We start from the raw sequence: 18,275 nt of genomic DNA on the forward strand, positions 1-18,275 counted from the left end.
TTTTCTCTATCGTTCATTGACGGACGCAGTCTCTGTTCTTCATAACAGTAGGGACATCCCAAAGCAGTGCCATTAAATACGAGGGATGGGAACCGCAAAAAATAATTCCCCAAGGCTAAACCACAGCCAACCAGGCAACGTAGGACTCATCAGAACAAGATGAGACCCACCCTCAAGGGAAACCAAAACACCCTTATACGGCAGACTGCAAACCTTTACTGCCAAAAGCTGGCATCTGCAGATGCCAGCACATCCACCTTATAAACCTTGTGAAGGTATGAACAGATGACCAGGTAGCCGCCTTGTAAACATGAACCACAGATGCCCGATGGCGAAAGGCCCAGGAAGCACTAAGCGCACAAGTAGAATGCGCCTTAAAAGCGAAAGGAGGAACCTGACCCTTAATTGAATAAACCTGCACAACCATCTGTCTAAACCCTCTGGAAATAGTCGCAGCAGACGCATGCAGCCCTTTCTTTGGTCCATCCGTGAGAACAAAGAGCAAATCTAACTTCCGAAAAGACTCAGTAGTCGCGAAGTACACCCTGATTGCCCGAACTACATCCAAAGTATGCATTGCAAATTCCTTAGGATACTTAGGCTTAGGACACAACACATCGTCCCCATTTAAATGGAAAATGGAAACTGGAAACCACCTTCGGAAGAAAGGCGTGCAGAAGTAATAGCCACCAAGAAGGCCACCTTCTGAGATAATGTAAGCAGGGGAATCTCCAAAATATTTTTCAAAGGGAGGTTTCTGGAGAACCAACAGCACCAAATTAAGATCCCAAAGTGGCAACGGAGGTTGCACCAGAGGAACCAGGTTTTGCACCCCCTGGATAAAGCTACGCACCAGGGAATGGGAGGCTAGTGGCCTTTGAAAGAAAACTGCCAAGGCCGAAACCTGACTCTTGATAGTACTCAAGACCAAATTTTGATCAACACCCCATTGAAGAAAAGCCAAGATCTGAGCAACTGAGTAAGAGCGAGGGGGAACCCCAAAAAGACTCACACCATGCAATATATGACTTCCACATGTGATGATGGATCTTTCTTGAAGTTGCTTTTCTCGCTTTAAGTAGAGTGGGAATCACAGAAGCAGACAATCCCCTGTCCTTCAGCACCTGGCTTTCAACAGTCAAGCTGTCAAAGCCATAAAGCAGGATGGAAGATTGGTCCATGAGACAGCAGATCCTCCATGAGAGGAATTCTCCAAGGAATGTCTGCGACTAGCCTGACCAGGTTGGCGCACCAAGCTTGGCGAGGCCAGTTCGGAGCCACAAGGATGACCAGAATCCCTACCGCCTCAATCCTGCTAAGTATTTTTGGCAGCAACTTGAGCGGAGGAAAAGCATACATCAGCTGATACTGACCCCACGGAGCCACAAGTGCGCCTGTGGTGTCTGCTAGAGGGTCCCAAGCGCGGGCCACAAACCTTTGCACTTTCCTGTTGATAAAGAAGCCAACAGATCTACGCCTGGAGTGCCCCACCGAAGGCACAGCTGCTGGAACACCTTCGGATGGAGAGACCATTCCCCTGGAGCCAAGGTCTGCCGACTGAGGTAATCTGCTTGCCGATTTTCCACTCCTGGAATGTGAACGGCAGGGAGAGCTGGAACAAAGTGTTCCACCCACCGAAGGATGCCTGCCACCTCCAGGGCCACAAAGAAACTTCTGGTGCCCCCTTAGTGATCGATATAAGCCACGGCCGTGGCATTGTCCGATTCAATGAGCACTGGACAGCCCTGAAGGTACTCCGTCCACTGAACTACACAGAGCCTGATCGCCCTTAGCTCCAGAACATTGATCGGTAACCTGGATTCTTCCAGGGACCAGACCCCTTGAGCAGAAAGCTTGCCAAGAACGCCTCCCCACCCGGAAAGACTGGCATCGGTGGCAATCACTGTCCAATAAATGGGGAGGATTTTCCTTGTTTGAGTATCAGGGACCTAAGCCACCATAACAGGGACCCCCTGGTCACTTGGCTCAGCTGGACCCGATTGCCCAGAGAACTTGGATCTTTGTTCCATTTGAGAAGAATTTCCTTCTGGAGTATTCTTGTGTGAAATTGAGAGAAAGGTACTGCCTCGAAGGATGACACCAGCAGTCCCAGAACTCTCATACAATTCTGAAGGGACGACCATTTGCTGGACAGCAATAGTAAAATCGCAGTCTGGAGTTTTTAAAGTTTGTCCAGAGGAAGAAACACCCTGGCTGAGGACAAATCCAAAGTCAGGCCCAGATAATCCAGTCTCATGGAAGGGACCAGGGACAACTTCTGAAGGTTCAGAATCCACCCGAACTTCTCTAGAGTTCTCATGGCAATCTCCAAGTTTGTCCTCAGTGCTGTGGGAGACTCTGCATGGAGAAGCAGATCGTCCAGTTAACCCAGGACTAATATCTCCTGCTGGCGTAACATCGCCAGGACTGGGGCCAAGACCTTTGTGACGACCCAAGGAGCAGAGGCGAGACCAAAAGGTAACGCCACAAACTGATAGTGATCCTCTCCCACGGTAAAACGCAGAAACAGTTGATGTCCTGCACATATTGGGATGTGGAGGTAGGCATCTTTGATGTCTAATGAGGCCAGGAAATCCCCCTGATGTAGGGAAGCCACCAGCGTGCGAACAGATTCCATCTTGAATTTTTGAACCCGCACGAAAAAATTTAGTGCCTTTAGGTCCAGGACTGGACTCACCTTGCCTTCCTTCCTGGGGACCGTAAACAGATTTGAGTAAAAGCCCTGAAAAACGTCCCAAATTCGGAACCGGAACTATAACTCCTTGTTGAAACAGGTCCTGCACCGCCTCAAAGAGAACCTGTAAGCGATCCGGGGACAGTCGCACACTGGAATGAAAGCACCTTACCGGAGGGACGGATCGAAATTCGATCTTGTAACCCAACCGTATGACCTTGTGCACCCACTGGTCTTGTATCCGGGATAGCCACAGGTCCAGGTACGGGCAAAGATGTCCCCCCACGCCAGATACGGGTGAGGGCGCACCTTCAGGACGAAGGGGCCTTATATGCAGGTCTGGAGAAACCCGATTTCTGTTTGCCAGACCAGGGTCGCTTGGATCCACCCGAGGGGGCCTTTAAGGCCTTTGATTCCTTATCACTTGACCCTGAGAGATGAAAAAACGTTTTGTGCGCTGAAAAGTAGAGACCCCGTCTACGACGAGGGTCCTTACCCTTGTTAGCCTGTGGGAGAAAGGTACTCTTACCCCCTAGAAGACCTTTGATAATGTCATCAAGGGTAGCTCCAAACAGAAAAGGTAGATCAGACAAGGCTTTCTTGGAAGTCTGATCCGCAGACCAGCATTTTAGCCAAAGTATGCCGAACGACCACTGCTGACAGACACCGAGCGTTGCGCCAACAGTGGAGCCACATCCAGCGAGGCACCGCAAAGGAATTGCAGCCCCTGAATCAATTGGTCCGTCAGCTCCGAAAAGGAAGGGGGGGAAAACATTCCCCCTCCAGGTCGCGGCATAGTAATTTAGCCCATTCAGTCAAGGTTTGTGACACAAACCCCACCAGGGAGTACATATTGCGGGCCACAGACTCCGTCTTTCTATCCGCCGAATCCCTAAAGGACAGGGAATCCTCCACTGGAATCATGCTTTATTCAGTCTGGCGATCGGAGGGTCCACTGTAGGTGGCACAGTCTACTTTTTAATAAGAGACTCCTCAAAGGGGTAGCGCCTAGCAATCCACTTAGGGACCCCAGGGGGATGTTTGGGGCGGTCCCACTCCTTTTTTGACCATATTGTCAAAATATGCGGGAAAGGGGAAAACCTTTGCCGCTCTGGATGGCTTGTGAGTGCCAAAAGTCACCTGCGCCTCAGTCGCACTCCCAGCTGCGTCCTCCATTTTTAGGGTCTTGCGCACAGAAACAACCAGTGCCTTTTCTTGCGCGGTGGTGGAGGGAGAGTTGTCATCCTCACCATCAGAGGAGACAGGGCGCGAGGTAGTAGACCCATCAGTTGAGGCAGGGGTAGGTGGGGGGCATTTTTTTTTAGCATTAGCCCCTCAACCACTTTAGCCCCGGAGGATTTGGCTGCTCAATGACCAGGCCCTATTTTGCGATTCGGCACTGCGTGACTTTAACTGACAATTGCGCGGTCGTGCGACGATGTACCCAAATGAAATTGACGGCCTTTTTTTCCCACAAACAGAGCTTTCTTTTGGTGATATTTGATCACCTGTGCGATTTTTATTTTTTGCACTATAAACAAAAAAAGAACGTCAATTTTGAAAAAAATTATATTTTTCACATTTTTTTATATGAAATTCTCAAAAAAAAATATAAAAATCAAAATGTTTTAACATTTTAGGCCAATTTTCTTTCTGCTCAAAAAAAAAAAAAAAAAAAATCGCAATAAGCGTATTTTGATTGGTTTGCGCAAAAGTTATTGCGTTTACTAACTACGGGAAAGATTTATGTCATTTTCATGTTTTGTTTTTTTTTAACTAGTAATGGCGGCGATCTGCAATTTATTTTGCGGGACTGCGACATTGCCGTGGACAGATCGGACCCCTAGCTGACATTTTTTTTTACATTTTTGGGGGTACCAGTGACATTACTACAGTAATCAGAGCTATAAATATGCACGGTTACTGTAAAAATGACATGGCAGGGAACGGGTTAACTTTACTGGTGATTAAGGGCAGGGAATGGGTTAACTTTACTGGTGATAAAGGGGTTAAGTGTGTATCTAGGGGCGTGATTCTGTCAGGGGGCGTGGCTTGTGAGATCACATATAGCAGGATCGCATAGTCTCTGTGATAATCTAAGGGAGAATGACAGACGGCTGTGTTTATATCAGCCGTCTGTCTTTCTCCCTCTGCTGCGGGAGATTGCGAGTGGCCGGCGGCAGTATATGTACGTTGGGCGGAGCTGAAGTGGTTAAAGGCCACCTCCAACCGGGACACAAAGGATTCCAGGACCACTGACAGTGCATCTATAGATGGTTGGGATACGGAGGGCCTGTGGCCTCCGAGAGAGAGCCAGGTGGAGAAACGTGTGCCACAGAGTCCATGGTGCAGTAGGGGAACCCTACAGAAAAATTTTGAAAATTTTTTTTTTTTTAAACGTTTCCCCTCACGCTATAGCGCCCCCAAAAGGTCAGGCACAAAAGCACTGAAGACCCTCAGCAGAGACCCCCCCCAGACTCACCACCCGCAACAGGAAGGCCCAGGATGTCTGTACAGTACATGTCTGCAGCGATCTGAGATCAGGAAGAAACCAAAGTGTCAGCACTAGGTAAAAAGGAGGAGCTCCACCGCCAAAAAAACGCCTCTAGTGACTTCAAAAACATGGCCGCCAGTGATTTTCAATGGGATTCCACCACAAAATGGCCGCCAGGTGTACCAATACGGCCGCCGATCTCCTCTGCACATGGGCTACAGGAAAATGGCAGTCCCCGTGGCCTGCCGAGCTTCAGGGGACCCCCCAGTCCCCTGGACAGGATCGACAGAATGGGGGCCCTGGTAGTGACAGGTAAGCCCCCCACATGATCCGGTCGCCAGCAGCACACCCTCCCCCCCGCCCCCATCATCAGCCTAACGTCCAGTCCCAACCCCCGGGGTAGTTCAAGCGCCACAGAGCACCAGTAAGAGAGGGGGGACAGGAAAAAAAGGGGGGGTGTGTGACAAGACAGAAGTGAAACCTGGGGTCTGACTGTCCTATGGAGGGGCCCGAGTCCACCCCAAAACCCACAAGGGGAGAGGGAGGAACCATACTTGGAACCGGTGGGCACCATCTCCTGACAGAACCCCTCTCCACCAAACTGGTGGGGCTGTCAGCCAATAGGAACACTGCCACTCGGGTCTAGATCCGGTCGTGTGCGACCTGACGGGACATTTAACTCCCAGGGCCAGTTTCTGTTCAGTGGGATTATGTCGCGGCCGACCTAGCGCAGAGCTGGGGTCTGCATGCGCTCGCTGGCTAACTGGATCTATATATCCAGCCCGTCGCCCAGATCCGGCTTAGTTGCTTGTAGATCTCACAGGAAAAAAATTCGGAGAAAAAATTAACTAGAAAAAAATCCCAGCAAGGAACTAGGTTCTTACTCCTGACTAGGCAGAATAAAACTGACATTCTTTAGCAGAGAGAAGGGATATACCGCCCTGGGATTGCCCTTATGCGTAGCCAGAACTTTTTTCTCTGCCTAGTGTCCTACTCTTGTAGGGGGCAGTGTAACCCTACTGCTATTAAGAACAGAGACTGCATCCGTCAATGCACGATAGAGAAAGGGCAATTTTAGAGCTGCAATGAAGAACATCCATGTAATGTTAAAACTCAAGTCAGCAGATAGAAGGTCCCAACCAGGTTCGCTCACAAAATCCCTTGACATTCGGGTTGATGCTTTCGGGGTTGCCAAATGGCAGGCGATGTCCTTCATAGGTGGTGGACCTGCCCAATGCTAGGTCATTTTTGGTTCAAAGTGTTTGTACTGTAAGGCAATTTCTTTAGGGTTCACCTATCCAGAGAAACATTGTTTGCCCTTTTACATTTTGAACCCTCAATAAAACTCAATTCAAACTGGCACATTAGGTACTCCTAGCTTCCAAATAGACCATCGCTTTTCCGAAGAGAAAACAAGGCTAGATGGCCTTTTTATCAACAAACATCTGAGTTGCACCCCTATCAACACAAAACCTTAGTAAGATCTGGGTCATCCATCGCCAGCCTTACCCTCTTTTCCTTGCTTTTCTTACTGCCCCTGTGGTGTTGTGAGTTTGTGGTCAAGCTCCTGATAAAAACTTTGCAGGCGATACAGGTGGAATATAAAATTACCAGATTGCAGAAAATATTACAATACAAAAAAGGAAAAAACTCATGGCAAATAAAATCCAATGGCCAGAAACTTTTAAATTGCTTACCTCTCCTAGAGCTTCGTATCGCTTTTGATTCCACCTATGCAAATCTTCCCGATAGTTGAAGACAAAAGGTTCTCCAGTTTTTATGTGTCTCAGTTGTCCATCTACAAGAAAACAAAGAATGCATTCTATAGAATACTAAAAAATGTAGCAACACACACACAGATGAGTGCAAATTAACCTTCTGGTGGAAAGGGTTTACGTTTTGGAACTAGGTAAAGGAATCTGGAAGTGGATAAGCCAGTCTAGATTTCAGAAAACTTTACAGAATAAAAATGCATTTACAAATGAATAATACACTCGGTTTGTAGAAGAATTGGTAGGCCCATATATGACCACCATCTAGCTAGACACAATACTTCCATGACAGCTGGAGAGTAATGGTTAGAATTAGAGATTGACTGATAATCGGCAACACCAATATATCGAGGGCCGATATGCACTTTCCCCGATATAAACGGAATCGGCCTTTGGATTTACCGTTATTACCGATAATTTCGTGACATCATTGCTTATGTTGCGCACACACGTTCTGCCCTCTAACACCGCCTCCAACGCCTGCGCGGCCCATACGTGACGTCCTTTAACTGGGCGCTGCACACGCTCTCTGCCTTAAGACTGCCTCCCACGCCTGGGACAGCCTCATGTGCAGCCAGCTACAGTCCGGTCCGGTTGCGGTGCCAGCCATCCACCCACAGGCCCTGGCCTAAGCCACTCACCACAGGGTGCCAGCCATCCGACCCACAACAGAACAGGGTGCCAGCCGGCCAGCATCCAGCCACAAACCAGCCACCGTGACCAGTGACCAAACAGTGTTCCAGCAAGCCAGCCACCCACAACAGGGTGACACCAAGCCAGCCATCCACCATAGTGTTCCAGCAAGCCAGCCAACCACCACAGTGTTCCTGCAAACCAGCCATCCCCCACAGTGTTCCTGCAAGCCAGCCACCCACAACAGGGTGACACCAAGCCAGCCACCCATCACAGTGTTCCTGCAAGCCAGCCACCCACCACAGGGTGACATCAAGCCAGCCACCTAGCCACCACAGTGTTCCTGCAAGCCAGCCACCCACAACAGGGTGACACCAAGCCAGCCAACCGGCCACCACAGTGTTCCTGCAAGCCAGCCACCCACCACAGTGTTCCTGCAAGCCAGCCACCCACAACAGGATGCCAGCAAGCAAGCCTCCACACTGCCAGGCGTCAGCCACAGACGCACAACAGGGTGACAGCAAGCAAGCCACCCACACTGCCAGGTGTAAGCCACCAACCCACAACAGGGTGCCAGCAAGCAACCCACACTGCCAGGTGTCAGCCACCAACCCAAAACAGGGTGCCAGCAAGCAACCCACACTGCCAGGCGTCAGTCACCAACCCACAACAGGGTGCCAGCAAGTAACCCACACTGCCAGACATCAGCCACCAACCCACACTGCCAGGTGTCAGCCACCAACCCACACTGCCAGGCGTCAGCCACCAACCCACACTGCCAGGCATCAGAGATGGATGAGGAGAGAAAAAGTAAAAATGTGGTCTGGGACCATTTCTCGTCTCAACCTTCTCCAGGAAAGCATCGGTGTGCCATGTACAAACATAAGCATGGGATCAGTAACTGCAAAAAACAAAAATACGTCAAATCTTTGGGCCCATCTAAGAGTTCATCATATTGAATTATATCATGCAGCACAGAAAAAACAAAATAAATATCAATGTGATTTTGAAATACCTCCTCCACTATCCCAGGCAACAATAACAGATATGTTTCAGAAAAAAAACACGTGTCACTGTCTAGATTCAGATGGAAGATCCCAACTGCTGGACAGAGTAATCACAGAGATGATTATCACTGATAACCGGCCATTTACAATGGTGTCTGACTCAGGATTTAAGCGGTTGATGTCCATACTTGAGACAGTGGAGCAAACCTGCGGAAAGGAATGAGGCTTGATGATCTGTCATACCTCAGTGTCATGGCACACAACACCCTCCAACTTTCAAATGATGGTTTGTCAAGCCAAAGAGCTTTGATTGATATATGTTTTGAGAAGCATGAACAGATTAAAAATGTTGTGATTGCAAGTCTTTTGAATCCTCAATACAAAAACAATGCTTTCTCTTCTGATGATGTATTGGCGAAGGCAAAACAATGGCTGACAGAAGATATTCAACAGGAGGTGCAGGAGGTTCCTGCCGAAAAGACAAGTCCAGATCACTATTTTGATAATATGAAAGAGCAGCATGCTGCAAAAACAGAATAATGTCCAAAAATACGCCAACGAACAGAAGAGAATCTTCTTCATCATGGTCGAACTGATCAGGACATTTTTCAGTGTCTTATTGGGGCCTCATGCAGAGGATTCAATTTCTTCTGAATCTGCAATAATGAGCCTGGATGATGAACTTCATCTCTATTTGAAGGAACCAGAAATTGACAGAAGAAGTGATCCTCTTCAGGTGGTGGAAAGAAAATGAGGCACGCTACAAAAGACTTGCTTTCCATGCTAGAAGATACCTCTCTCTCTCTCTCTCTCTGCTCCTCTGTCCTCCTCTCCTCCTGAGCATGTTTATGAAGTGGCAGCATCATATGAACAAAACCGAAGCCCTTTAACAGGTAACCATGTACATGCTAAAATGTTTTGCTTTCTGCAGTATAATATTGTTCTACTTAACTGGGAGTATTGAAAAGAGTAGTGTCCACTCAAATCTACTGTGTAGCTGTTACCTACCTTTTTTCTAGCAGTTTTGCACTGACTGCAGTAAATCATTGGTGAGTGCAGTACTGCAGCAGTAGTCCACTGACTCCAGTCCAACTCCAATCCAATGTTTTGCTGTTGTCTAGCTTTTTTCTAGCAGTTTTGCACTGACTGCAGTAGTTGCAGTGAGTGCCCTACTGCAGAGGCACTCCACTGACTCCAATCAAATCCACTGTCTAGCTGTTGCCTAGATTTTTCTAGCAGTTTAGCACTGACTGTAGTAGTTGCAGTGAGTGCCATGCTGCAGAGGTAGTCCACTGACTGCAGTCCAATCCACTGTGTAGGTGTTGTGTTGCCTAGCTTTTTTTCAAGCAGTTTTGCACTGACTGCAGTAGTTGCAGTGAGTGCCCTACTGCAAATGTAGTCCACTGACTCCAATACACTGTGTAGCTGTCGCCTAGCTTTTTTCTAGCAGTTTAGCACTGACTGCAGTAGTTGCAGTGAGTGCCATACTGCAGAGGTAGTCCACTGACTCCAATCCAATCCACTGTGTAGCTGTTGTGTTGCCTAGCTTTTCTTCTAGCAGTTTTGCACTTACTGCACTGCAGTAGTGATTTAAAATTATTGCAGTGATTGAGTGTACTACTGCAGCAGTTTATTATGCATTAATGCCCAATCAGAATGATGTGAAACTAAATGTCCCTGCAATTGAAGTTTTCCTATCAGTTCTCATGCAGTTAAGGTGTGAAGAACGAGCTCTTAATGTTAAAATTGTTAATAAAGTTTGATAGGTTTAGTAACACATTTGTGTCGAAATTTGTGTTTATTTTGCAAAATTTTAAAATGTTCAAAAATATCGGCCAATACCAATATGCAATGGCCAAAATATCGATATAAGTATCGGCAACGAAAAAACAATATCAGTCGATAACTAGTTAGAATTTTTTTTGCAAGTATCAAGAAAATATTTATCCCCCTTATTTGTAGTAGTTGTGAGAGGGGACGCAGTGCATACAAAGTTGTAATAAATCTTACTTTCATTGAAAGCATATTCAAAGCCTTCCAACGTGTCTGGAAATTCAAGAGGTGGTTCATCTTTTTTCATCAGTTCATCCAAGTCTATTCTGGAGAGAAGATCTAAACAAAAATGCATGTTATTTGTTAGTTTTTCTTTCAACACTCAATCATACCATAAAACACCTGGAAAAAAAACCCATGAACAAAAAAAAAAAAAAAAAAATGAATATCAATAGAACTGAAAAACACTGTTAACCGCTTGCCGACTGCGCACAGTATATTTACTGCGGCAGTCAGCCCCGGCCAGGCAGAGTGACGTAGATCTACTTTGCTAGCCTGTGACCGGCTTGTGAGCCAATAGCGGGCGAGCGCGCGCCTGCCCCGGCTCGTTCACTGAGGAGTCCGCGCGTGTAACCGGCGGACCCGATGTCCGCCGGTCACACTACGATCGTCGGGGGGAATTTCATATAAAAAAAAGTGAAAAATATTGTTATTTTTGCAAAATTTACGCAAAATTTACGCTCATTATTTGTTTATAGCGCATGATCAAAAAAAAAAAAAAAAAAAAAAAAAAAAAAAAAAAAAAAAAAAAAAAATCGCACAGGTGATCAAATGCCACCAAAAGAAAGCTCCGTTTGTGGGAAAAAAAGGACGTGAAATTAGTTTCGGTACAGCGTCGCACAACCGCGCAATTGTCCGTTAAAGTCACGCAGTAAAAAAAAAAAAAAAAAAAAAAAAAAAAAAAAAAAAAAAAAAATCGCAAAAAAAAAAAACCCTGGTCAGGAAGGGGGTAAAATCTTCCGGGGCTTAAGTGGTTAAAGAGAGAAAATCATTTTTTTTTCTGGAGGACACCGTTAGAGAGAATATAGGCCCAATTTCTAGCTACCTAAAAATTATTTACATAGTACACATTCTACTATTTCTTGAAGACTCCATCGGAAAGAGAATGCCACAGGTGTTTTAACTTTGCAACTTCTATTAACTGGTAAAAAGAAAAAAAATGTTTTTTGGTGGGCTCCTTAATACCTTATAACAAAGACAATAAAATTAGCAGTTAAGAGAATAAATATAGGTATGATATCTGGTTAATTTGCATGAGGAATGCAGAAAAAAAGGTTTTATTTTTTGCAAGATTGAAAGTGGTATGGCTAAAGATACACCATTAGCCATAGACAAGACTGTTATATTTACCATAAAATTTACCAAAGTGTTCCTTACCATGTCTAAATGGAAACTAGTGCAAACAAGATTGTAGACCAGGGGTCTCAAACTGGCGGCACTCCAGCTGTTGCTGAACTAGTCAAATCATGCTTCTTCCTATGGGAGTCATGCTTGTAACTGTCAGCCTTGCAATGCCTCATGGGAATTTTAGTGCTGCAACAGCTGGAGGGCCACCAGTTTGAGACCCCTGTTGTAGACCATCCATATGACCTATAATCCCTCACACACCAACCATAAATGTAGTAAGTAGTGTAAAAAATAGGCCAACATTTGCGTAAAGGGAGCTGTACCCCTGACTGGATTCCAAAAAAATGGATTTTTGTAAGAACTTACCGTAAAATCCTTTTCTCTTAAGCTCATTGACAGACGTAGTCTTCTTGATTCTCAAGAGCTGGGTTATGTTGTCTCCGCAGGAGTAGGACTAGGCAGAATGACAAAACGTTCTGGCTCCACCCTAGGGGGCAGTCCCTGAGGGTATATCCTCCCTCTCTCTGCTACAGGGAATCAGTTCTGTTTAAAGCAGTACAGAGAAATTAACCCAACCCAACTCAATGATAGAGGGGCGGGTACTACGTCTGTCAATGAGCTTAAGAGAAAAGGATTTTACGGTAAGTTCTTACAAAAATCCATTTTTCTCTATCGCTCATTGACAGACGTAGTCTTCTTGATTCTCAAGAGCTGGGACATCCAGAAGCAGTGCCACAAATGAGGGGTGGGATTGACAAAATCAAATCCAATCTAGAAGGCCCAACCGGTGCCAAACTAGAAGTTTTAAAGGCTCATTATAAACAAAGAATGAGGCTAAAGAAAAATTTTTCCAACGGAAAAAAACCCTCGAGGTAGACCACTGGTCTCCTCAAATTGCGGCCTGCAAAACCTTGCGGCCAAATGAGGCATCAGACGATGCCATTACATCAACTTTATAATGTTTAGAGAAGGTATGCACCGACGACCAGGTAGCCGCCTTGCACACCTGGACCACTGACGCCTGATGGCGAAAGGCCCATGACGCACTAAGTGCCCGAGTGGAGTGCGCCTTAACAGGGAACGGGGGCTCCCGACCCTTAATAGAATAAGCCTGCACTACCGTCTGTCTGATCCATCTGGAAATGGTCGTGGCAGATGCAGGCAACCCCTTTTTGGGTCCATCTGGGATCACAAAAAGTGAATCCGTCTTGCGAAACGAGTCTGTCGTTTTCAAGTATACCCTGATCGCCCGGACCACATCCAAGGAGTGCAAAGCAAATTCCCGAGGATGACTGGGCTTAGGGCACAGGGAAGGTAATACAATTTCTTCATTCAGATGAAATTCTGAAACCACTTTTGGTAGGAAGGATGGATTCGGACGAAGAACCACCTTATCTCTATGAACCACCAGATATGGTGAACGACAAGATAATGCGGCCAGTTCTGACACCCTGCGTGCAGAAGTAATAGCCACCAAGAAGGCCACCTTCTGGGACAACGTGGGTAGAGGAATCTCCCTAATATCTTCAAAGGGAGGTTTCTGAAGAACCGACAACACTAAATTAAGATCCCAGGGGGGTAACGGCGCGTGCACTGGCGGAGCCAGATGTCGCACCCCCTGGATGAAATTCCGCACCAAGGAATGAGTAGCCAAAGGCTTCTGAAAGAAGATGGCTAATGCTGAGACCTGACCCTTGATAGTACTCAAGGCCAGTTTCTGCTCAACCCCTTGTTGCAGAAAAGCTAATATTCGACTAACCGAATAAGACCGAGGACGGAACCCCAAAGGTTCACACCATGCAATGTAGGCCTTCCATGTGCGATGATAAATCTTTCTGGAAGTCGCTTTCCTTGCTTCAACTAGAGTAGGAATAACTGAAGCTGACAATCCCTTGTCCTTCAGCACCTGGGTCTCAATAGCCAGGCCGTTAAAGCCAGCGATCGTAAAGCAGGATGGAAGATCGGTCCCTGAGACAGTAGATCCTCTCTGAGAGGAAGTCTCCACGGGACGTCCGCCACCAGTCTGACCATGTCGGCATACCAAGCTCGACGAGGCCAGTCCGGAGCTACCAGGATTACTGGGATTCCTTCCTCCTCTACCCTGCGAAGAAGTCTTGGCAGTAACGCGAGAGGAGGGAAGGCATATATTAGCTGGTATTGTCCCCACGGGGCGATCAGTGCGTCTGCGGTTTCTGCTAGAGGATCGCGGGAGCGAGCCACGAATCTCTGAATTTTCCTGTTGAATCGTGATGCCAACAGATCCACATCCGGTGTGCCCCACCGTAGGCACAACTGGTGGAAAACGTCTGGATGGAGGGACCATTCCCCCTGATCCAGGGTCTGACGGCTGAGATAATCTGCCTGCCAATTCTCCACCCCCGGAATGAACACCGCAGAGATTGCTGGAACAAATCGTTCCGCCCAGCGAAGAATGCAAGCCACTTCTTTGGCCGCTCGGACACTCTTGGTGCCCCCCTGGTGATTGACATAAGCCACGGCCGTGGCATTGTCCGACTGGATCCGAACCGGGCTGCCCTGGAGCTGCTCGGTCCAGTGAATCAGACAAAGTCTGATCGCTCTCAGTTCCAATACATTTATCGGTAATCTGGATTCTTCCGGGGACCAAAGTCCCTGGGCAGATAATTGACCGAGAATTCCTCCCCATCCGGATAGGCTGGCATCCGTGGTCACTATCATCCAATATATTGGCAGAAATGACTTTCCCTGGCTGAGCATTGGAGACCGAAGCCACCAAACCAGAGACTCTCTGGTCTGTTTGCTCAATCGTATCTGATTGTCCAGGGATTCCGGATTCCGATTCCATCTGAGGAGAATCTCTTGCTGAAGAATTCGGGTATGGGACTGGGCAAATGGGACTGCTTCGAATGAAGCCACCATCAACCCCAGAACCCTCATGCAAGTCCGAAGGGAAGACCAGCTGTTGGACAGTAACAACTGGACTGCTGATTGAATCTTTCGAAGTTTCCCTACCGGAAGAAACACTCTTGTCCTGACTGTGTCTAGAATTAGACCCAGATATTCGAGCCTCTGGGTGGGAACCAGAAAAGACTTTTGCTGGTTCACCAGCCACCCGAATTCCTGTAAAGAAATCATAGTAATTTCTATGTTTTGTAGCAAGGTCTGAGGAGACTCTGCATGAAGCAGAAGATCGTCTAGGTAACCTAGAATCGATATACCTCTTTGGCGCAGAAGTGCCAACATAGGGGCCAACACTTTTGTGAAGACCCGCGGAGCCGTGGCGAGACCGAAAGGTAACGCCACAAACTGATAGTGGTTCTCCTCTACGGAAAAGCGTAGAAAACGCTGATGTCCTGCGAAAATGGGAATGTGAAGATAGGCGTCCTTGATGTCTATGGACGCTAAGACATCCCCTGGATGCAGGAAGGCTGCTACCGTGCGAATGGACTCCATTCTGAATCTTCTTATGTTGACGAAAGAATTGAGTGCTCTTAAATCCAGAATTGGACGCACTTTGCCCTCTTTCCTGGGTATTGTAAACAGGTTTGAATAAAACCCTTGAAACCGTTCTGTCCAAGGAACGTGGACTACCACTCCTTGTTGTAGTAGATCTGTGACTGCTCTCCGCAGATCTTCTAGACGATCCGGAGATAGTCGGATATTGGAAGGGAAGAATCGCGCCGGTGGGAGAGATTGAAACTCGATCTTGTACCCTGACTTTATGACTTCGCAAACCCATTTGTCCGGGATTCTGGAAAGCCATGGATCCGGGAACCGGCGAAGACGTCCCCCCACCCCAGTTATGGGTGGGGGCGCACCTTCAGGCTTTGGATGGTTTATCTTCAGGTCTGGAGGGGGCGGGCTTTTGCTTGCCCGACCAACGACCCCTGACGCCTCCTGTAGGAACCTTGGAGGACTTAGTTTTTTCACCCGCTGGACGAAAAAACCTCTTGTGAGCAGAAAAAGAAGGCCCTCGTCTTTGACGAGTTCCTCTACCTTTAAAATTTTGCGGTAAAAAGGTGCTTTTTCCACCGGTGAGATCCTTAATGATCTCATCTAAGTTGGCTCCAAATAGACGTTCTCCTGAAAAGGGGATATTAGCCAATGCTTTTTTGGAACCTTGGTCGGCTATCCAACCTTTTAGCCACAGTGTACGCCTGAGAACCACTGCTGAGACTGATGCTCGCGCCATTAATGGAGTGGCGTCTAACGCCGCATCACATACAAACTGTAACCCCTGTATCATTTGTTCCAACAAATCTGATACCGCCTGAGGGACTTCATCTAAGTCCCGGCGTAACCACTTGGTCCATTCAGTTACAGCCTGCGAAACCAAACCAATATATTGGCCTGAAAGCTGATCCAATCAAGGAAAACATGGTGCGAGACATAGCTTCTATCTTGCGATCCACTGGATCTTTAAAAGACGGAGCGTCTTCTAAAGGAATAACCGTGGCTTTATTCAATCTAGCGATTGGTGAATCCACCACAGGTGGTTCTGTCCATTTCTTAATAAGGGTTTCCTCAAACGGATAACGCCTGTCAATGCGTTTGGAAATATTAAAAGTGCGTTTTGGCAGACGCCATTCTTCATCGATTGGATTGCCAAAACATTTGGGCAATGGAAAAACCTTTGCCACTTTGATGCGCTTTTTAGTCCCAAAAGGGATCTCAGTTTCAGCTATTTCTGATGGAATACCCTGTAACCTTAAAGTCTCTTGAACAGATACAATGAGTGCGTTTACCAACGCTTCCTCTCGGGCTATGGCGGATGCCGAAACATCCTCCTCACTGTCTGAAGAGACAGGACCCGAGACACCAATACCAGATGAAGTACCTGCAACTGCAGAAATAGGCTCAGAGTCTGAATCCGAGGTCTCAGATAATAAGGGGTTAGGCGGGGGTCGCTTTCTTGCGCCCTGTCCCTGACAAGCCACTTCCACCCGGGACACAAAAGTTTCCATAATGGCTGACAAAGATTCAACTGTCAATGGGGTGCTGGAGGATCCCGCAGACCCCTCGAGGGGATCCGGAGGAGATACATGAGTGGCAGGGTCCATGTTAATACAGGACACTTTTGCCAGCAATAAACAAAAAACTTTTTTTTTTTTTTTTTTTGTGTGTCTCCCCCTAGCGCAATAGCGCCCCTCAGAGTACCTGCTTCTCGATCCCAGAGAGAGAGAGAGAGGGACCCCCAAGGCTCACCAACCGATGCAGTGTAGTTTCCAACAAACTGCAGCCAGCGTCTGTCTTACACAGACTGGAAGGAGCTGTTTGCTTTTTCCCGGGCAGAAGGCGTGGCTCCGCCCCCTGTGTACGCCTTTGGGCGTTCCCAGCCCTCCACGAGGAAGCTGGGCTCACAAAACATGGCCGCCCCCATGGAAGAGACATAAGACTCCAAAAACATGGCGGCCGGCGTGACTGAGGACATACATGCATACGGTCTACGGCAAAATGGCGGCGGACCGCCGATATCGTCTTCCCAGCACATCCACCTGCACTCTGCTGAGAGGTGACATATGGATCTACAGAGATACACTGCACATAAGGTAGGATTATACCTCCTATGTTTGCTGTAATGTTACAGTCTGCTGGGTAGAGTGTTAGCTCTTGAACCAAGTCCACTTCCCACAAACACATGCTGTATTACAAGGGGGACTTGTAAGTGTCAGATATATACTGACCATATATGGAGGGGCCCATAATATATACTGCCTCATAAATGAGGAAAAAAGGGAACGTTTTACTCACCATACCGAACCGACAGGCACCCTCTCTTCATAATACCCTCTCCACCAAGGTGGGGGTTTGTGGACGCCTCGACTCTCTGGTCCTGGCGTCCAAGCGAGCTTTTAACTCGCAAAGTCAGTCCCTTTACTGGGACTCCGTCGCGGCCGACTCAGCGCACTGGTCTGCACGCGCTTTTAGGCAGAAACCGGGGTGACCACTGGATCTCACATCCAGCCCGTCGCCCGGCCCCGCATACTTACTTGAATATGTCGCGGCCGACCAAGCGCAATGCCTGGTCTGCACGCGCTCGTAGGCCGGCTGGGGTGACCACAAGTGTCGCCCAGTCCGGCATTTTTGCTTGAAGATCTCACAGGAAAAAAACACTGGAGAAAACTACCTAAAAAATGTCTTTTTCTTAAAGAAAAAAAGTCTTGCCAGGACCAAAAAGATCCCAGCAAGGAACTTAGGTCCTTACTCCTGACTAGACAGAAAAAAACAGAACTGATTCCCTGTAGCAGAGAGAGGGAGGATATACCCTCAGGGACTGCCCCCTAGGGTGGAGCCAGAACGTTTTGTCATTCTGCCTAGTCCTACTCCTGCGGAGACAACATAACCCAGCTCTTGAGAATCAAGAAGACTACGTCTGTCAATGAGCGATAGAGAAAAGGTTTTAACAGCAAGCACAAAAATTCCATTTACGCCATCCTCCATTGAGGGCTAGTTGTATCAGCACAGGCAGAAACATATGCCTGGTGAAACCTGAAAGAAATGTGAACCAAGGACCA

At 47.5% G+C, this 18,275-nt stretch overlaps 1 protein-coding gene across 1 annotated transcript in view; it reads right to left on the reverse strand.

Moving 5' to 3' along the window:
- Positions 1–18,275, reverse strand: part of ARB2A (ARB2 cotranscriptional regulator A) — a 973,029-nt gene that overhangs the window by 905,377 nt on the left and 49,377 nt on the right. Inside the window, exons 2-3 of the mRNA XM_082243137.1 lie at positions 10,612–10,713; positions 6,887–6,987 (exon numbers count right to left, since the gene is read on the reverse strand). Of these exons, the coding sequence (XP_082099263.1) occupies positions 6,887–6,987; positions 10,612–10,713 (203 nt within the window). The remainder of the gene's footprint in view (positions 1–6,886; positions 6,988–10,611; positions 10,714–18,275) is intronic.

This window comes from Pelophylax lessonae (genome assembly GCF_965119305.1).
Source record: "Pelophylax lessonae genome assembly, chromosome: 1".
In the NCBI taxonomy this organism is placed as follows: domain Eukaryota; kingdom Metazoa; phylum Chordata; class Amphibia; order Anura; family Ranidae; genus Pelophylax; species Pelophylax lessonae.